This window comes from Scophthalmus maximus, chromosome 17, assembly GCF_022379125.1.
Source record: "Scophthalmus maximus strain ysfricsl-2021 chromosome 17, ASM2237912v1, whole genome shotgun sequence".
In the NCBI taxonomy this organism is placed as follows: Eukaryota; Metazoa; Chordata; class Actinopteri; order Pleuronectiformes; family Scophthalmidae; genus Scophthalmus; species Scophthalmus maximus.
Window position 1 is genome coordinate 11,347,523 of NC_061531.1, and position 21,801 is coordinate 11,369,323.

General features: G+C 42.5%; 1 protein-coding gene across 10 annotated transcripts in view; it reads right to left on the reverse strand.

Moving 5' to 3' along the window:
* sun1b (Sad1 and UNC84 domain containing 1b) overlaps window positions 1–21,801 on the reverse strand; it is a 29,591-nt gene that overhangs the window by 5,456 nt on the left and 2,334 nt on the right. Inside the window, exons 1-13 of one of the 10 annotated variants that reach the window (XM_035616082.2) lie at window positions 19,645–19,772; window positions 14,280–14,377; window positions 5,485–5,679; window positions 5,034–5,287; window positions 4,313–4,564; window positions 4,040–4,174; window positions 3,505–3,633; window positions 2,732–2,815; window positions 1,835–1,945; window positions 1,556–1,675; window positions 1,331–1,424; window positions 822–880; window positions 24–223 (exon numbers count right to left, since the gene is read on the reverse strand). In XM_035616082.2, the coding sequence (XP_035471975.2) occupies window positions 24–223; window positions 822–880; window positions 1,331–1,424; window positions 1,556–1,675; window positions 1,835–1,945; window positions 2,732–2,815; window positions 3,505–3,633; window positions 4,040–4,174; window positions 4,313–4,564; window positions 5,034–5,287; window positions 5,485–5,679; window positions 14,280–14,362 (1,716 nt within the window). In that variant the 5' untranslated portion in view covers window positions 14,363–14,377; window positions 19,645–19,772. Of the gene's footprint in view, window positions 1–23; window positions 224–821; window positions 881–1,330; window positions 1,425–1,555; window positions 1,676–1,834; window positions 1,946–2,731; window positions 2,816–3,504; window positions 3,634–4,039; window positions 4,175–4,312; window positions 4,565–5,033; window positions 5,288–5,484; window positions 5,680–14,279; window positions 14,378–14,816; window positions 15,642–15,758; window positions 17,430–18,725; window positions 18,842–19,644; window positions 19,813–21,801 lie in introns of those variants that run through there. The other 9 variants (XM_035616081.2, XM_035616080.2, XM_035616078.2 and 6 more) reach the window with 9 other exon arrangements.

Here is a 21,801-nt window from a genome sequence, read left to right on the forward strand (position 1 = left end):
GATAATACTGTTATTTATCTTACCGGTGCCTGTGAGACTGGGGTGGCTGGGCTCTGCTCCAGTGGAGTCTCTGTTGTGGAGACATAGGCAGGAACTGGAGGTGCAGAGGCTGGCACCAAGTTAGACAGGAGGGTAAAGGGAGACGCACGACGCCACTCAGTTAGGTTAATGGCAGGGAGGTAGGCAAGTAGGGCAGAAGTGGACGGACCCCACAGCCATAATGCTGCACAAAGACAGTGGATAGTGAAAGTTGACAACTCGCTCCCCTGCAGGTTTGGACAATCATGAATCATAACATATACAGTAAACTTTCAAACCCTTCAGAATTTCAGCATTTTAAATTCTAGCAAAGATAAAAATATCAAATGGGTTGAATGTGGGTAAATATGTATAGAACAACATACATGATGTCAAGGATATTTACATGTAATACACTGTAAAGCTGCAGCTGTAAAAAGAAAGCTGTTTAAATATGTTCCTAAATATAATCATAGCTGCATTAAGTACTTGAGCAAGCACAGACAGAATCAAGAACTCATGCAATAGATGTCTTGTAACAAAGTAAAAAAATGTGTTTAAATTTGAACATGTTTTTGCATAAATTAGTATGAACCAGGCTGAACCACAGAATGGAACTCATACGAATCCCAGAGGGGCTGACCTGAATCTGGTACTGGATTTGAAACATGCTCTGGAGATGTGCTGCTTATAAAAATGTAGACCGCCTCACCACTGGCTGCTTGTTCTCTGTATGTGCTCACTAGATGTGAGATGTTTCACCTATAATAAATGACATGAGCACAGAGCTCTTATAAACTCACCCAGGAAGAGCAAGAGAGGCAAAAGGAGCAGCAGGAGCTTCCAGAGTTTGGGAAGGCATCTAAAACACAGAGTTACACACTTTACCGATTAACACAAACAAATTTCAAAAGACAGATAGAATTTATGAATCAACACAGTCAAAACTCAAAGGAAACATGCCAGCCAGCAAAACTGCCAGCCGTCTATTCATCCGTTCTATTCTAAAAGGTAACTCTCTTACACTATTTTTGTTGAAGCAGTCATTAAATCTTACTGAATATGAATGAAAAATCCCATAATTTGAACATTCAAACCTACCATAACTGATTATTTTCTGCCACATGGGGGCAGCGGAAACAAGTTGAATACACAAGACAAACTTAAACTTGACTACAAAACTTGAAACAGTGAAATAAATGAGGAAACTGTTTCTTATTAATACATAACAGTACCAGAACAAAATGTCAGATTCTCTCTATGCTTTGCAACACCCTAAGGCTCAGAAGGAAAGTGGGAGACAGGCTCTTACCGGGTCAGAAAGAAGACGTTGAGGAGACACATGAGAGACACCAGCTGGTACCATCCTGTTGCAAGAAACCACAGAAGTCCCCTGCCTGCCCTCTCTGGGTCGATTGAAAAAAATACAGAAGACACATTGAGGCCACGAAAAAAACAAAACATAATCAGACCATGTTGCCAAACAAAGGAGCAGAATACGTGTTTTCCTAAGGAGATAAAAAAAAAGCCCACCAACCTGGAGCTGCCAGGAGCATCCAGAAGAGAGAGAGCATCTTATGTGCCACTGTGCTGACCCCTGATCCCAAAGCGTTGCCTGCTCTCACCACGCAGTATCCTGGCTGGAGGAGGCAGTAACCTGGAAGACATATTTTAAAAAACATTTTTTTAACGAATCCAACTGCAGCAGCTTCATTGATACAAAGGTAGTCAAGTTATAAACATATCAGAACTAAACTTATCCTTGTAACTGTATATTTACAGACGGTCAGCAACATTAAGAGAAGTGGTGGTTAACCTGCATAAGCTAGGACGCTCCACAGTGCCCCTACAAGGCGACGAGGCCTGGAGGACTTTTTGAGGAGGATGGTGTGTGTCTCAGAATACTGCTTCCCTTTACAGTCATCACCTACATGTGCCAAAATGATGGACAGCAAGCAAACACAAAAAAAAAGGATGTGTAAATGAACATGTGAACGTATTAGATGAATTTAAACAAATAAATAAATATGAACAAAATTTTGCAAATGATCAAAGAAAAATCTGAAATGATTAAAACCAAAACAACAAATTGTATGTATATAATGAAAAACAAAACAAATGAGCCACTTGCATGCAAAGCTTGATGAAAAAAAAAAACCCTCATTGCTGTCGTCATTCCACAGCTTTGTGTCCTGACTGACAAACAACTTTATTGTTCCGTCTCCCCACTTTGACAGTTTAATTAAAGACAAATAAATAAAAAACCATAATGATTGACCTTAATATTCAAATGTGGCACTGGCTTTGTTCAAGAATGAATTTTTCGATAACTCCACTATAAACAGTCCCCTAATGAACCAAAAAGCTTTTTTTATTGTCAGTTTTACTGAGACTGCATAGTTGTGTGTATTTTCCTTAATTTCTCATATGTCTGTTAAATTAGTTGTTATACTTGTTTTTATTTTCCAAGTTGTATATGTCTGGAATGATTTCCATGTGCTAGACTGGTCCCTTGAAATAAGTTTGGTACAAATTGTGGAGTGGAATAAAAGCATCTGCAGGTCCTGACGGTCAACATGCTGCCGACTAGTTAAAGCAGTTCACACAACCTCTGCTTGCTGGTCCTCACACAGGTCACGCATATTATTAACTCTTGTCACTCATGGCCGCCACAAGAAAGAGGGAAAGAGAGAAAGTGTGTGCATCTGCTTACAGAGGGAACCATTGAGATTAAGATGTGATGCATCTTCTGTCACCAGATCCTTGACATTCATGCTTCCACAGAAACTTGAGTGAGCTGCAACACACAGTGCATACAAGATATTTATCTACTAAACAAAAACATGTTGCGTGAGAAAACGATGTTATGTAAATGCTCATGCCACCACTGAGGCGTCAGAAGAGCTGTCGTAATGAAGAAATCGGGAGGAGGTGCATGAAAACAGTTAACAGGATGCACAGACAACTAAAACAAGAAGAACAGCAGTGAAACACAGCTACAGGGTGGATTCAATCCTGCTGCAGCTCTGAAAGAAACCAGAATTAATTATACTAGAAATAACACCACATCTGAAGCGTTATAAGTGAGGCTACAGTCAGGGAGTCATCCTACTGTAGTTCTGTGTGAAGCTCATGTGAACTCAAATTTAAAAAATTCCAATCATCATCTGACAGTTTTGTCCAGATTTAAGAAAAATGTTTTGGGCGTAGTATAGTTTTAATTTTGTTTCTAGTATACTTCCTCCTTCATAAATAGAAAGATAATATGTTAAAGTGAAGACAGAGAGAAAAAGGGAAATTATAAAGAGGGTTAGTCTCATTTTAAAATTAAGTTTACATTTACATTTTTATACCAATATGAAACTCATTCTCAAAAAGGTAAGAGCAAAAAAAGGTGGAGAGAAGAACGTTCATTAATAGAAGAGCAGCAGAGGAGGTCAGGAGCAGTGACCCTTGAGCTTTGCCCTTTGTAATAACAGCTGGTACCTTGTCCTTCATTGCTATTAGCCCTGTAGCCCATCATCCTGTGGAGAGTGGTCTGCTTTAACAGCCACAGTTGGGAAAAACTGGTGGACACTGCTTGTCTCAACGAGTCCGACAACGAAGCAAGAAAACCTGGTGACACATTCGTCCACACTTACTGTTAGTCAAAATGCACACTTGAAACAGGCATGGCTCAATACACAAAGATCTTCAGATAAGAAGATAGGATGAGGGAGAAGTAAAGTGGATGACAGAATAATCCCCAGAAGATATGAAAACGCCAGAAAGCCATGCCTGATTGTAGGAAAGGTAGTAGGTTAAATGTGGAACAGGTAAAGACCATGATTCAACCAGAAATTTGTACCACCACCAGGGAGTGAAGATTATACATTATCTGCAAAAAAAGAGATGAGCTAAACATCACTAGGAATCTCCTTCTAATCCGAGTGACTCAGCAAAAAATTGCAAACGATAGAAGAAGAAAAGGAGAGAAGGAAGGGTAATGCATGAAGAGCAAAGAACATCTCGTCTTGCATACCTTTTCCTGGAGGGCTCCGGGCCCTTGAACCCAGCCAGACCACATTGTTGAAGAGCAGAGTGACTAAGGACACAATAGGGGCCAGGGCTCGTTTGCTGTAGTGTATACACGTCTTAGACATAGACATCAGGACGCCTGGACAGAGACAACAAAACCAATGATATTCTCATTATCACAGCTGAATAATATGAACATTTAGCTTTCAGAAGGACCAATGTGTTAGTGCAGCAGTCAGTGTTTCAAATATGACAGTTCACCATGACAGCCTCTCACCTGTCTTGCTCCTCCGACTCCGGTCTCTGGAGTATATACTTGTGAAAGAAGGGGAGGAGGAGAGGATGTCGGTGGAAGCTTCTGCAGCCTGAGATGATGATGATGATGATCGTGTGATAAGCGAGTCCATCTCCTGAGAGTGTAAAGAGCAGTCTTTGCAGATGTAACCATTAGCGAGTGAGGTGTGGGAGTCTGACGCGCTGGCACAGCCGTTTACATTTGATGAACTGTGTTCGGTGCTGGAGCTCCTCCCTGTGGGAGAAAATAATGTGCACCAATAAATAAGAGCCATTCATTAACAACAAAAGGTAAATAGTTAAATTTCACAAAGTATTAAAGCAACGACATTGCAAAGTAAAAGGGATAACCCGCTGAAGTTAGAATGAGCCATATATCTGAATTTAGGGGTGGTTTTATTTACTATGTAACAAGGCATTGTACCATACACTTATTTTAGGTTTATAATTACTATGTTCAATTAAGTGGCAAAGAATTAACCCCTAACATGAATCAATCAGCCACACAACTAAATACCCACATACATTGTTTTTCAGCTGAAAAGGTGCTCTGTGTATATATGAATGTGGGATAAACAGTGAGAAACTTCAGCTGTATGTCCTGCATGCTCCTTAAATTCAATTAAAGATGCTAAAAAATGTAATGTCAACATCTTGCACAATCACTGATGGTCATTGGAGATGGAATCTGTTCTTCAACTGACCCCAGTGTCCACCCGCAGACATAGAGGTGGTGGTGGTGGTTGTGGTGATGGTGCGTCGTTTCAGGTGGGACTGGTCCATGATGGTGCTGTGCAGGGAGGCCTCGGACACTTTGTTGCCTTCCTGAATGCTGCTGCTGTTGTTAATTGGGGTACTAACAGCTGAGAAGGAGAGGGTTTTCCTCGGTGTGGCAGCTTGGCTCAGAGACAAAGACAGCAAGTTTGCGCTGGACTGCTGCTTTCTGCTCCGCAGCGTCCTGGGAGAGTAGAAAACAGGAAATGAGTAGAGTTTTGAGTTTTGCTGCGTGCTCAGGAGTATGACAGAGGCAAGTTGACACCACCAGAATAAAATAAAGTCAAAGTCCACAAGTCCAAGCAGACACAGATATAAACGCAGACCTGATATTGCTACTCTTTGGTCAGTGAGAGTGTTAGAACCCATCGCTAGTCTCACCGTGTCTCTCTTCTGGTGCTGGTGTAGCTGCTGCTGTTGCCGTGGTTCTGCGAGTTATCGGCCAGGCTCTCGTTGCCATAGTGACCGGCACTGGTCTGCAGACGCAGGCTCCGCCGTGACATCCTGGGCGACTCGTATACAGGAGCAATCTGGTGCTCCTTCTCAAACTCCAACGCTGCTGTGGAGTAGCTGGAACTGAGACAACAGGTAGGAATGGAGCAGAGAGAGCAGGAAATGGGGGGGGGACAGAAGAGGTTTGATGAAAGGAGATTCAAACAGTTTATCACAGAGTAGGCGGTTTCTTATGTCTGTTCCAAGGAATTACATTTGGAGACAAACAGGTGTCTTTCAACCTAAAATCAGTAGTAAATGGGCATATCCTTCAATTTTCCTGATGTCTGTTTGTGTGCGCAAGTTTAAAAATAAAAAAGCAAAACACAGAGGCAGACGGTGTTTTCAGAGAACAGTGATCCTCTTGTTCCTGGCAAGTGGCAGTGGGCCTGACAGGAAGTGACCGACTACCAACGAAAGGAGAAAACAATAAAAAAAAACACAAACAATAGGCATAGTGTGCATCTGAAAGTCAAATTGAAAAATAAAATAATCCAAAAGTATGCAAGGCTGAAAAACCCTCTACTCCACTCACTTCAAACCAAAGCCAACCATAAGTGGAAACACACCATGAATGTTGTAAATTTTGACTCTGCCATGCTTCTTGCAGCTGTGAGTCACAGGACCACACCCACTTGGCAGAAGCCAACGTTGAGAAATGAGTAACGAGCAACTGGGCAGCAATTCACTGGAGCTGTAAAAGAAACTATTTCCATAAGCCTGTTTAGCTGGTGTAAAATGAAAAAAAAATAAAAATATTTTGCATACATGAAATCAAGGTTTTTTTTCCACACTCCACAGCTTCATCTTACAACATGGTATTGTGTGCTCACACTATGACAAACTGAACTGACAGGATCTGACCGTGCTGCACTCGCTCTGCAGGCTGTGCACACTCGTCAGCATGTCGTTCAACTAGGTCAAGCAGAAAAACTCCACAGACATGCAGGGGAGGGTGGATGAAGGGGAGGGGCAAAGCACTTTCTGTCGCTGGAGGACAGAGAATAAACTTCCTGTTAGACACTTGGACCTTCCCTGTTTAAACAAGAGCTGTTTAGTTTTAAGGCACAAGCACAGAGTCAGTGGCCCTGTACTCAGCCTGAGTATATTAAGGCAAAGTGTGTACTGCATGTTGCTCTCTGGACCTCTGTCTGACTCTAAACCCTCAGGATTACACACTCCCACCAAGAGCCCATTATGTGCTTTCGTCCTCACTCTGCCTCCTGCTCCAACTGGCTCTTTTCCGAGCACATGACCAGGGCAGCACCTTTCCCTCTGCATCCTGTTGGTCTGACAAGCACAACTAGCCTCTGCTGCTTAGTGTTTGCCAAGGAGGGTCAGTATAAGTACATGTGCCGTGATCATTTTGGTCACTAGATCCCTATAATCGTGACAGTGGCGGCCTCGGTGGAGGTATGTGCTCTACTGAGAGTCATTATAGTTCACCATGCTGTGCTCTCATGCCTCAAGTGTCTGTATGTGTGTCTGTTTGCGAACCTCCCACTCTCTCACTCCCTGGGTTTCCCAGTCACGCACCTATGAGTTAACGGTCACCGAAAAAAAGACTAAAAAAAGTGCTGATCGAGAAAGGATGGTGGTATCGTCAGATATAAATGTATGCTATGAATCAGTATTCAAATGCTGTGTTGTATTTCGTTATTATTGTTATACATGCTTACATATCTGAAGGGCTTACAAGTTACGACAACGCTAGCAAGATGTTGAAAACGTCAAGCGTCTGGACATATTTCCAAAGTCCAAAAAGGTGATTGCCACACAACATAGGAAACCGGGCGTATCACAAATCTACGGGTAGGCCAGTCATGATATCTAAATGGAACGTTGTTGACATTCATTCTTATGTCAAGTAACACGCTTGTAAAAAAAATATTATTATTATTATTATTATGAACTTATTATTGAGGTCAATAACAAATGACCGAGTTCATGTTCATGTATCATACGATAAGTCGAAAATGTAATTATCAAGACAGGCCTCAATGCAAGTTTGGCAAATCACCTGGAAACCGTTAAAAACAGCTTAGCTGTCGCTGATATCGGTGCGGCCTGAATGCTGACAACACATCTGTATGAAACTGCAGACAATGTTACTCTACATGTACTGAACTGTGAGAGGAACAGTTACACACTGCCAGTCACAACAGAACCAGAGGCCATGTAAGGACCGTTGGGCACGTCACACTGCTCGTCTTCTTCTAATGTGAAATTTATAGATCAGAAAATAGCCATGAGGCAGTGCAGTTTCTTCTTGCAAGTCTGCGCTGAACGCAGAGTTTTAAACGCTGAAGAATTAACTTCATTCCAGCGGGCCACATGAGCCAAAAATAGGCATTATACAGCTGCAGAGTTACTAAAGTTGTTAAAGATTGCTCACAGTTTACATCCAGAGCTAAACAACACGTTTCTGCCATCATGTGTGTATACAAACAAAAAGATTGCTCACAGTTTACATCCAGAGCTAAACAATACGTGTCTGCCATCATGTGTGTATACAAACAAAGACACGACTTAGTTCAACCTATCACAAAATAATGGTTCAGCATTCATTGATAATGTCACTGATTGAGCCAACCACCCATCCTCTATCTGGAATTCACGAAGCCGAGTGTGTATCTCCCCATGGTGCCAGCAAACGTGCCCTCCTTTAACAAACTAATACAATGTTTGAAAAGCAACGACACAGATCCAAGCATGTTGCTTCAAGAGCTGTAAACTCTTCCTCTGCTGCCTCTCTGGGCATCCTGTGTGCTGCTCTCTTCCAGGTGGCTCCCATGGCCCACACCATTGATATAAATAGAGACGGACACTGAGTCTTCAGATATGAGTGAAGAAGATGCAGATGAAAAGACAGACAGTATGGAGTGGATAGAGAAAGACGACAACTCCGTCCTGACGTTCAGCTTCCTCTCCTTACGTAAAACCAAAGCTTTGATATTCTTCCCACAGTCAGTGGGCACAGCCGCTTTCTAACAACACACAACTAAACAAAGGATCAGATATGAGTCTACATGTTGGTGGCTTATGTTTTGCTATGTATTTCTTACACACACACACACACACACACACACACACACACACACACACACACACACACACACACACACACACACACACACACACACACACACACACACACACACACACACACACACACACACACACACACACACACACACACACACACACACACACACACACACAGCATCATGCAATGAGGATGATGCATGTCCTAAAATAAACAGCAGATGTACTCTGAATATCTTTAAGGTTTTGGAATATTCACAAAACATTATCAAAATAGCTGGCGATTAATTTCGATTCATCGACGATAAATCAATTAACTGTTTCAGCTGTACTTTTAATGTTTTATGTAAAGCACTTTTGATTGCCTTGTTGTTAAAATATGCAGATAAACTTGCCTTGCCTTTGAAAAGCAAACAATTAATCATGTAAATAATACGAAGATTAATCAATAATAAAAAAATGAGCATTGAGTAAATCTCTTTAATGCTATCAGGAATGAGGATATGATCAACGTCAGGCTTACAAAATTCACATGCTTCAAAGTGCACATACACAACTGGTATAAATGGTATTAGATTTTCCAGACAGCCTCCGGACAGAGCAACTGGATCTCAGCCATTCATCCAGTTGTAAATGCAACATGAGGAATGTGTTTTCACATCACTGACAAAGTATCTGCCTGTGGGGTGAAAGCACCATCAATTCAGCGACTGGTCTTTGGCCCGCTCGTCAGGTTATCGCACCCTGAAGTCGACAAGTAACTAACCAATGTGACGTTGACAGCAGCTGCCAAAATGAAAGCGGAAAAACCAGTTTGTCATAATTTCAGAGAAGAAAAATCCCTCCACGACAAAGAAAAAAGTAACTCTAGTAACATCACTTCTGGTGAGTGTGCACCACTGAAGGGAACTGTGATCCACCACCTACTGCCTGCTTTACATAGTGTATGCAAAAAAAAATAAGAGCCCATCACAATTGACACAATGAGACATAACAACAGGTTTACATGCAACACTTCTTCAGTTCTTTACCACCTGTACAGCAGATGAGATTTGCACTTGAACATTTGGATTCAAAGACAAATTTCTAGTTTGCTTGTGCGAGTAAGGCATCGCCTGAAATGTTTGAAGCCTCACTTATAGAGCTTCAAACATTTCAGTAGGTACAATATGTTATGTTACAGAATCTGATCTTATGATGGGACCCAATTAGAAGTCGAGGGATGTTACTCTACTCTTCTCAAAACTGCCTTGCAAAACAATTGACCGGTTACTATCTGTGGTCACACTCTCCTTCTTTATCTGACAAGACACACAACCTTTTTTTTTTTTTTTTTAAATTGGGGACATGGTTTTAATTCCCAATTAAACAAAGCACTCCCTATTAACTAGTCTGTAGAGTGAAATTTGTCCCAAAAGGTAGCCTACGATTGACACACAGACACACACATCTTAGGCAGAGATTAAAGACATAGAAACCACATGGGTTATAAATCTTAGTTTAGAAGCTGCGGTTACAAAAGCCATGTCAAATGATAGTCTCACATGTTCAAAGAAAAAGAAAAAACGACAAGGGGGCATGTTCTTACCAAAGAAACTCTGAGAAGGAAAACCTGGCCACAAAATTTTGTAAACTGTGCAACAGATCAAAACATGAACCATTTTCATGCAACAGTACACTTGCAAAACTAAACAGCCTGTCAGACAGATCTATAATCACTTTTATTGTGAGACATTTTTCTACCAGTGAGCTGGTAACTGCCATCGCATCAAAGTGAATTGTTTGGTTGGCTCCATAATCCAACCAGAGCTGCATAAATTACTTTTTCTCCTGTGTTGCTACTACACAGCACAGCATGTGATTAATGAAAACATAGCACGCACAAGCAAAGTTGGTGCAGCTGCACTGCACATTTGTAGAATCAGTGCCAAAACTAATTATTTTAGAGACTTTAATTGACAGAAGTGAACTGAGTATCTTGATACCCATTGAGAAAAATTTATTTAGAACTCCTCCCGACGACGCAGTGGGACCACGCTGTGTTTACTGAAATTATACTGCACTCAGTGTTTTCCTCAAATTGAGCTGGGAGGGCCTCTGGAAATCTATGGGGAAAATATCAGGAAGGGAGTTTTTACTACGTTTGTGCTCTGATCCGTTTCCTCAGACTGCTGCAGAGTGGAGAGTCTCTTCTTTCCCATGAGGTGCTGAGGCCTATATTTAACTGGGAGTCTGGGACACAGCAGAGAGCCTCTGGATTTCCATCACACTATCTCTGGGTGGGTAGGATTTGGCTCTGTGATTAGATCACACCAGCCCACCATCACTTCCCCTCCTGCAGACACCACTTTCCTACAGCCCCCCTCCCTCTCTCTAAAGTGTCCACACTGAAGCACTATAATGTGCCATTTCATGTTGCCATGGTTGCTATGGAGACCAGTCTCAACAGCCCCCTGGCTCAAGAGAACCAATGATCAGTAGCAAAGCCTGGACATGTACCACTTCCAACAAACAAAGAACACAAGTCAGGCTCATATCTTTTCACTGCATAAATGCCTGCATAGTCTGGACTTATGTACCTTACAAGGAATAACTACGCCAAAAGGATGATTCTCCAAAATCCAGCTGCTGCCATTTGCTGAGCACTTGAACAGTGATGCGTGTAGTGCAACACACCCAGATCAGATGTCAAAACAACTGGGACAGCGCCGAGAACAACAACTGTCCAGCTGGTTTCGCACGCATCCCCGAACTCGTCTTGGAGATCCTGACTCCCATTTACAAACTGTATTTCATATACTCTCATACAAGTCTGATACAAATTAGTAATATTTTAAACAGTTGTGGTAAAATGCAGTTACAGGATAATGAGGTTAAGTTTCTCCCCCTTAACTTTCATATCTTACTATTCATTCAGCATCATACAGTATGAGATAACTTCATGACTACTGCTGCTTACTACTGTCACATTTAAGTAAGCAGTTGTGGGGGCGGGGGGCAACACTGAAATCAGAGGCCCCAGCCCTACTGACCCAGTTCCACTATCATAAAATATGAAGGGTCTGTGTGAATCTACCCCTGGTGTCTGTGAAGACATAGGTGTAGTCATTCTATCTTTCAAAAGGTGGTACTGTTAAATACTCCACTCCAGAGAGTAAAGAGCCACTGCACAAATTCTACAGTTCTGGTCCATTGCAGGTGCATCATTGAGCTTGTGTCTGTACAGTAAATGTATGAAAGAGAACTGAAGGAGAAATTCAATTTATACTAATTAGTTATTTATAACATATAGTTATAGTAATTTAAAAAAATGCAAGAATCAAATGTGAAACCTATTATAATTCTGTAATATCTAGTAGAGTTCAATATTAAACAGATACTGATCAAACAACAAGACCATACTTCCTGCCTCATTATCTACCAAAAGAAAAATATAAAAGAGTGTGGGGTTTAATGTTGCCGCCTCCCTTAGTGAAATCACTGAATCACACGAGTGAAGAGTGAGAGCACAGAAATAAATATAAACCTTACTGGATTATAAATATATCAATGAGAGTGTTTCCCTCACTGTATTTACAGCATTAATTAGATTAAAGGCCTCTTCCTGGTATGTGGGAGTCTCCACAAAGCTCTGAGAACGGATGAGAAACAGCACGTGATTGGCTGACTGGCCTCCTCTCCCTCCTTTCTCTTGGACCATTCAATGCCACAAAACTTGTCGCTGCTCTTTTGAGCTCTGACAACAGATGGGCCAACGGTTTCTGTCACCTGACCCCGTCTGTCTCTGCACCGCCCGCACTGTCGGACATTCACACAGACCAGTGTATGGACACCCGCTAAAGTCTCAACACAAGCAGCTGTTAAGACACAGAGAGGGTTGATATTTATGATCTTTGATCGAGAAGCAAGTATAACATTTACTGTTCTCCTATTTATTCAGAGTATAATCCAAAACAAAGACATGTAAATGCCTTCAGGTGACTCATTTAAATTTCATTTAGTTTGGTTGTCACGGGAGTTGAGATTCATTAGCGTCTCAGCTGCAGTAGACATGAACTAATAAAAACCATAGATCTGTCAACTAGCTATTCAAGAAGCATAAAGTATTAGTCTAATCCTGGGATCAGCTCCCCGGTTGTGACTCTGAGGTTCATTAATAGCTTCGTGGCTGACTGCACTCAAAGGAAACCACGATTAGCTTGTTCCAGCCTTTCAGTCTACCTGGCGGATTCCAGCCGAGTGTCAAACAAGCTTTTGTTCATTCATCTCACTTTGCCTCGGTCCACACAGTGTGACGTGCAAGACTAGTGACTAAGAGTGGGTTTCACATAGCTGAAATTCACTTGATATCATGTGATTAATATCAGGAGGAGATTAAGATATTGTTTTTTTACCCTTTATATTGTAATACATACAACATCAAATGCAGGTTCTACAATAACACCTGGCTGCTATTCCACATGTCTACATAAAAATGATCAACAGGCAAATTCCCACTGCATCAATGACATTCTAACAAGTTATATAAACATAAAGCTGAAGGCAAGTAACACTGTCACATAATGGCACTGCAGCCTGAACTTGTTCAGCTGGATGGGAAAGAGCACAGTTCTGTGTGCCTGCTAACTGCAGTTTTCACAATGCGCCCTGCATTTCTGCAACACACGGTTGGAAACTTAATGATAGATCTTTGTTCAAACTTTAAAAAAAAAAGACACAAAATAACTTTTCCTTTCCTTCCCAGAGGGTAAAGGTTTTCACTTTCACTTTCTGACCTACACACTCAAAATGCCTCTCTCTGCACTTGGAGCTGCCGACGTCAATGGTGACAGCACTGGAGATAACATTCCTCCACATGCACAGACCTTTCTGGTGAAGTGTCGACCACACCTACAGTGAGAGCTGTTATGGGTAGTACTAAAATCAATGCTTGGATGAGGAGCATGATGGCAGAAACTGAATTAACAGACAACAATCCAACACGGATTATGATGCCTTTAATTTAAAGGTAGGAGTTGGCTGAGGCATTCTACAATACCGTCTGTTTTTACCCTCTACAGTTCCCCTCTAAACATACAAACACACAAGAAATGAATCATGAGGTTGAGTCATCAGAACCACAACCACAGGATTTTTAGGGGGGAGCGTAAAGAGATTTACAAAAACTCTAGGAGTTACATTACATTCATTTAGTTAAAATACTGTTATCAAAAGTAAATTATAAACGTCATGCTGTAGCTGTGTTTGTAGATTATCGTCACAGGCTTGACCATCAAAGAAATCGGCATCTTGAACGTTAAACAGGAAACGGAAAACCAGCACAAAACAAAAGCAGTGAATGTTATAAAACCTAAAACTTTAATCACTCTGTCATAATGATTAGGTTAACATCACTCAATACCATACTCATAAAACAAACAAAAAAAATAGAATATGAAGTAGCTGGTGGGTGCTAAACTTAGAAAGCATAATGACTTAATAAAACGCAGAAACAAAGTGACAAGGACCATTTTGCTTAATGTTGATTAATGCTCTGCTAACCGGTGTCACATTTGACATGCAGGGTGTAACTAAAATGCCATTGGCATGACGTGTGGATGCTGCTGCCAAAATACGGCAACACAGCGCTGAGGTCTCACCTGAGAGAGTAGGTATAGCCGGTGTTCTCTGGAGCACACTGCGGTGGCGTATATGTGTGCAGCTGCGAAAAATCCATGGTCATTCTTCTTTGTTTAGACTGCAAGAGTCAGGATGCAAGGAATAGGACTTTAAGTCAAAGCTAGCACGGTAGGTGGGAGAAAAGATGCACAAAGTAACTTCCATACACACTTTAAAAAAGAAAAAAGCATGCACTGTCTTGTTCAGCCCGTCTCCTGCAGACAAATCAGTTCTGCTAATGAGCTCAAGTTCTGCCACTGTATAGTTAAAAAAAACACATGGAACACCCCATCTACACATTAAATACAATACAGCACTGGCAAGTTCCCTGCCTCTTCCCAAATCAGTTCTAGCGCCATTCACCGGGCTACTCTCCAAGGAAACACAAGCACCAGTTACCCCTACGCAGTACAGCCATGTCAGAAAGCCCAGTCAGGGTAGGCCCTAATGAGAACTGCTGGACATTCCTGTTCCCAAAAGAAACAGAACAATGCTACTGTGGACAAGAGCTGGCCAACCTCTTCCTGCATGCTGGCTCTGGCTGGTTGCTGACGGAGGCCACAGACGCCAGCGAAGCTGTAATGAATAACTTGTCTCTTCTCTCCCGGTCGACAAACAGGCGGCAACTGACAGGAATGGCTGGTAGGGCCAGGACAGCGATAGTGATGGTCCCCTCTCTCGCCTTTGTATTTAACAGTCTCCACACATGTACAGCTACTCCTACAGTGACTGCTTGAATAAGCCTCTGCGAAGAGGAGGCAGTATTATGAAACCAAGTAAAACAGATATGGGTTGGGCTGAGTTTTTCAGGAATGGGCGGGAAACAACTGGTCTGAGGGTTGACTCCTACTTTAGATAAACAGGCAGTGCGAATACTATGTCACCATAACACGTGCAGTTCATTCGGCATAACCTGCTAAAACAAATGCAGTCTAAAAGACCTCTCTGTGTAAAGCACTACAGTTCAACAACATCATAAACTACATCCTCCAAGTTCACTGAGTTAAACTGGGACCTGTGTGAATATTAGCAGCCAATGTTGTTTGCCAAAAGTCCGCTGCTTAGCCAGTTCATGTTAAGGTGTAACCCTTGCTCTAAGAATGCAATAACTATGTCTGACTGTTTTTACAACTCTGGTCATAACAAGCTGTCCAGCATGCTGCACACTGCTCCGTCCATGTGCCTCTGCTCCAACTTCTACGCAGCAATCGAATCAAAGAGAGACGAAGCAAAGGCGGAGCGGCTCAAAGCACCAGATGGCTTTTCTTAAAATCCGCCGCAAAAATCTCAATAATCTTAATCAAGTTTCAAATCCGCATCCAGCCGAAAAGAGGGATAAACTGAGACAAATATCCAAAAGCCATGAGCACTGCGTTAATTCAGCCAGGCTTTAGTTTTTTCTTTGGACTGGTGCAGTGAATGAAGATGCAAGCCCATGTGGGCAAAAATGAAATACCAACCTCCTACGGTGCATCAGCATAGCCTCATAGACCTACGGCAGGACGGCCCGAGGATGAGGGAGAACACTCCTGATCAGACCTGCGGAAACTGGGTGCTGACCACATGTCATCAAGTCAGAGCAATTTTTGTCATGCAGCTTCGATTTTCAGCATGAGACGGAGTCTTATTGAGAAATGGGGCATTTGAGCTCATCATTCAGGAGACGGGGTGAACAACAACAGACCATGTGAACACGCACACACACACACACACACACAGTGACACATTTCCCTCAGTCCTGTATTTCAGCCTGCCTCTGTTTGCTGGCTCCTTTGACGCAAACCGACCCACTGTCAACACGCCGCAGTTATTATTGCCCTGGACGCGCGTTCGTTTAATAATAACTGCGCACAGCGTCTGGCCCGATGACATGCGAGCCGTCACATTCTCACGTCGCCAAGAGCTACATTTAGGCGCCATGTCTTCGGTCGACGCCGTCGCTGTGGAAAACGCGGACCTGCGGCCACGACGGGCGCAGTGGCCGTCCGCGAGGTGCGACGCGTCGGTGTCGGACCCGTTGCATGTCCGGCGATGTCGTGGATCTGTCGAGATCCACTGTTGACAATGAGGCCGGGCGCTTCGCGCTCGCTGCCACAGCAGCTGCGGGCAAAAGGAGCCGGGCGAGGACGGGACAAATGACCCCCTCCTCGGGGACACGTTAACCCACGGGATGATATTCGTAAGAGTGCGCCAACTTGCCCGCGTGCTTCGAGTCCGTGTATGTTGTTATTCTCCAGGAGCGTCAATCCACGAGGAACGAGAGCCCGCAACGCTGCGGCCACTGTAGACGCGCAAACGTCCGCCAGCATCCCGACGCACGGAAGCCACGCCGGGGTCGTGCACCGCAGGGCCCGGCGCACTTTATCTGTGGCGGCGCAAGAGACTGGAAAAGTTTGCGAGCAGCCGGTGAGCGCAGACGCTGGCGCACAGCAAGCAGACTTCCAAAATGGCTTCCCTGGCGTAACAAAGCCGGGAGGATCGCTGCCGAGCTGATCCTCCCACTCGCGGACCCTCCATTGTCGGCCAGAGCGCACACCTCCAATCTATTGGACGAGGGACGGCACCGCAGCGGACTGCTGCCGGAGCTCCGGGCACCGGGGGGACCCCGCTGCTGTCGAGGGTGGTCCAGCTGATGCGGAGGGGTCCCTGTTATCACATCGGCCACAAACACATTATGATGACTATCAGTATTCAAATCATTATTATTATTATTATGGTCGCATGGGATTAGTATGTGTTGACCTGTGGAAACATGAATTGTCTTGTCCCCAATAGCATTTTATATTAAATCATTACATTCTTCTTTTTTTTTATCGATTTTGGATTTTCTCTCAGTTGTGTAATGTAGTCATTGCTATATTCTGATCCCAGAAATCCTAACGTAGACATTTTTAAATGTAAAAAAAAGAATGCAGTTTTGTTCTTACATATATTGCACTACTGTAACAGGAAGTTATTGCAATCTTCTATTTGTTCAGTCACAGTGAGAGAAAAACAAACCCCAGAGCATGGGACTTAACTAAAAAGAAAAGCAAGTGTTGACCTGTTATCTAGGATTTCCTTGTCTTGCTAGAGTACGGGCAGATCACTCAGACGAAGTGAAATACCCCCTCATGTTTTTGTAGATACACAAACAACCACTTGGAAAAAAAAAAGTCCCGAAAAAGTCCATAAATGTACGACATAGAATCTAACTGTTAAAAAAAATATGTTTGTGTTGATTAAAGACAAAGCTCTGAGAAATTGTCCAGTTATAATTTAACCATTATTCTTTTAAAGTCCACTGCGCACACACACGGACACTGGGCTCTGCAGTCTGCTGCAGGAGCGGATAAAGAGTTCACATGAAAGAAAACGGAGAGGGTAAAGGAGCGCCAACGATGATGTAGTGATGTAAACAAAGCCCAGCGCATATTCAAACCAATGATGTGACGTGCTGATCAACAATGCTGGATATCATGGAAATGTAAGATGTATGCAAGTGGACTGTGAATAAGTGATTTAAATGCTCATATCTCAATAACAGAGTATTCAGGACACACTGAATTCAGCCACAAAAACATCACAGACAAGGGCAACACGTTTCGCTCAGCACTTCGTCAGGCGAGTCGCACGAGCCACATCGAACAATCTCCTTTACAAATCAAATCCAGATCAAGAATAATTACACCGCTAAGACGCTCATTACCACTTCATGTGGCCTGTAATAAACAAAAACTGTAGGGGGGGGTGAAAATAAACAAACTAAACAAAAACATGGAAGCGTTGAACAAGAGAGAAGGGTGAACTCTCTTCACTCACATTCAGAGATGACAGAAATAGCAATGGTTAAATTGTAATGGACCGAATGACAAAAAAAAGACTAACTGAATACAGTTACTCAAGTACTTTAAGTGGGTACAATCTTGAGGTACTTGTACTTTACTCGGATATATCCAATTTGTGCTACTCTTTATTTCTACACAACGTTTCAGACAACAGTATTGCACATCTTACATGATGCATGATGAGTTATTTTGATGTGAAAGAGCAGAACAACACAGTTGTAAATATAAAAGATTTAAAATATAATCTTGCTGCACATAATAACTGAGTGTCAAATGTGTTCCCTTGGGTGCGTAAGATATATTTATCATAATTCAGGATGTTGCAGGCTCCTTAATGTATCACTATGAAAGTGACAATTTTGCATAGGGCATATGTTTACTTCTAATGCTTAAAATATTTCTTGTTGCTAACAGTTATGCACTTCAACAAGAACGCAGGACTTACACTTTTGGTTTTGCACATTTGTTTTCTTCAGTGTCTGTGTGCTCCCTGAGTTCTCACTGTCAGCCATATCAAAGAAATACAAATGGCATTCTATTCGTATTATATTACTACATGTGTGCAGCAGCGTGTAAAAGCATTATAGTGTAGAAACACACCTTCGAGTGGATGTCTCAGGTCCAAAGTCCACCATCACACACAAGGCACACACAGACTCCTTCTAGCTCTAGGGGGCACTGCTTTGCACCTGACCTTTGACCCCCCCCCTGTGTAGCTGAAAGGTTGAAGAAGTAATTTTTTCCACACAAGCAAAAGCAAAAACAAATGATTAACTGAGTCTGATTTTGATAGTTAAACATGAGGTACTGTGTGAGGCGCCATCTGCTGGAGAAGAGTCTTTGGATCCAAAGGCGAACTTTGGACGTCAAAGGCAGAAGGCGGGTGAACCCCTGCCCAGGGCTTGGATTGTTCACACCCTGTTTCAGCAAGGATGAGACCTCTATCAAAACGTAATGCAACTGCTGCAGGCGCATTTGTGTCTGCAACGAGCAGGGACCGAGAACAACACTGTGCACCGTGAATGCAAGACGGCTATGAATCACAGATTACATGTACATGACATGTACATGCTCGAGAAGGATCAAGACAAAAACGGAAGCGGGGACGAGTGAAGCCTCTCGGTCCACGAGGACGTCGTCCTCTTCGCTGATGGGAAACTCCGGGAAGCTGCCGCCACACACAGGCAGGAGGTGTCAGACAAACACATGATGGTTTCTTCTCACCATTGCAATTTGTGAAAGCGGTGGGTTGTGGTTAATCCACAGACGAACACTCCCACGGTGACCAATAAAAAGACATTAGCCCAGCCAGATATCCTAAGAATAAAAAATTTAAAAAAAAACACCCTACAACGATGAGTCACGTGTTCCGCACACAAAAAGCGACACCGAGACGAAAGTTAAGGATTTGTCGAGAAACTTAAAGTCGCAGGACTGGTGTCCTCTCGGGACAGCCCGCAGGACACCGCACGTGAGTCTAACCGACTCGGTTATCGATGCAGAAGTTCAAAGTACTCACATGTTCAATCGGAGTGCGGAGTATTGAGGTTGAGGGCTGGCGACAGTCGAAGTGTTCAGTCTGCGGGTCGTTGCGTTCGGCCGGTTAACGCTTCCCAGACTCGGCATTTACAATCCCGTGGAGCGAACCTTGGTCCAACGTTCGCCTTTTCCCGCACACGGTAATGTTTTCCGTTGCGAAGCTTGCGTCACACGCGTTGGTCCTTATATGGTAAAAATGACCATATAAGGAATCTGTCCCAACGCCTCGACACTGCTTTCGATATAAAACAGCACCGCTTAGTGGCCACTGACTAAAACAACAACTAAATACCATCACCACCACTACTACTACTACTACTACTATTACTACTACTACTACTACTACCAACAATAATAATAATAATACTAACAATAGTAAAAACTGAATTATTTTGCTGTAACTATCAGTAAACTGCTTACATTACTGTTTAATTTTAAGAATCTTTTTAAGGTGGTCGTTTAGAGAAGTAGCGGGCATATGTGCACTGTTCCAATGTATACCCAGGTGTTATCCTGAAACTTTAAAATCTCTATTTGTATGGACTAAGAGTTAGCAAGTGAAGCTTCATAAGTTTCCTCCCTTTTAATGGATATAAAAAAACAGCAGAATAGAAATATTCTTATTTACTTATAAGGGAAAATGTGATGCCCCATTTTCCATTTTTATTATGTGGGTTTTATTTATGTGCTCATACTTCAGCAGCTGTCCTAAAAGGTTCTTCCTAATATTTCTTTGCCAACCCATAATATTGCTTTATGTCTCTGTCAAGACTTTGCTGGATCGGAAAGTAAAGTGGCAAAATGTGTATATTGAGTTCACAGCACTATTACTCCCTTTGTTCAAAGACCAACAGCAACTGAAGTCTCTGAGCAACATTTTTAGACAGTCGGAGAAAACCTGAAGAACTGGACACCTGTCATTTGAGGAATGATGGTGATGTGATCCTATTGTCCCTGAGATCACATGACCGCATTGTGTGAAAGGGATGATGATTCAACCCATGCTCAGTTCACTGTGTCGACTGTTCATATCTTCCTAGAGCTAAAAGTTCACAGTGTACATGTTTGGTCTACCGTCACTATGGAAATCTTAATTATTTTAATGTGTATTAGTTTCCTCCTTCCTGTGCAACCCAAAGATACAGATCGCTGTAAGTAAATTCAACATTGGAATGTTGCTAACTTGGTTTAACTAGTCATGATAGTATTTGTTGTTTGGCTAGTGTTGGCTTCTGCTCTAACCTGTCGACTGCTTTCTTTTAAACAGACACCTACTGTGAGAGTTGTCTAACAGCAGCACAAGGTGTGTTGAAATACTACTCTTCTTGCCTTTGAGCAAGAAACAATGATTGATAAGCACCAAAATATTGTCTTAGTGACATCTGATTGACTTGTTGATTATAGTTTATTCTTTAAGACACGGAAAGTGAATAAAACATATACATACTGTCCTCCAGAGATCGAGAAAGCCATGAAGAAAGCCCCAGCAGAGAGGAAACAGACAGTAGTTGAGAACCTCATCCGTGGGGGTGTGTGTAAGAATCTGCTGTCCCACAAACATGATCATAACACCAATGACAAATTGATGTCCTCCTGCAGACACCTGCTAGGTAAGGTCAGAATAAAATACCACTTGATCCGCACTGATGATTGAAGTGATTTAACTCTTAACAGTTTGATTAATAATTAAATCTTGAATCCACATCCAGATTCTAATTATGAGCAGTTCCACGCAGCATTGGTGAATAAAGAACCAAAGAATCTGGATATTGTCCTGTGTTATGAGCAGTCCACAGCATGTGTCGGGGTGAAGCGCCAGTCTTTTGAGGTAGGCTGTGTGTATATTGCCGATTTCGCAAGTGCAAACATTAGTATCTATCTCATTAGACATAAATGTGCCTAAAACTTTCATTGTTTGATTTTTTTTGACAGGATTCCAAAGCCACATTTACGGAGAGTGACATTGACGCTCTACTTCAGGACAACAAGGAAAGTGTGCGCATTGCTCAGCCTATACGTTCAGGTTCACCTATGCACTCGAGAGATGAGTTGTGAGAACAGCAACATAATTTAGCTTGCTACTGAATGTGTGATGGCTTGTCCTCATGATACTGTTTTTTTGTTTTTTGATGTCATC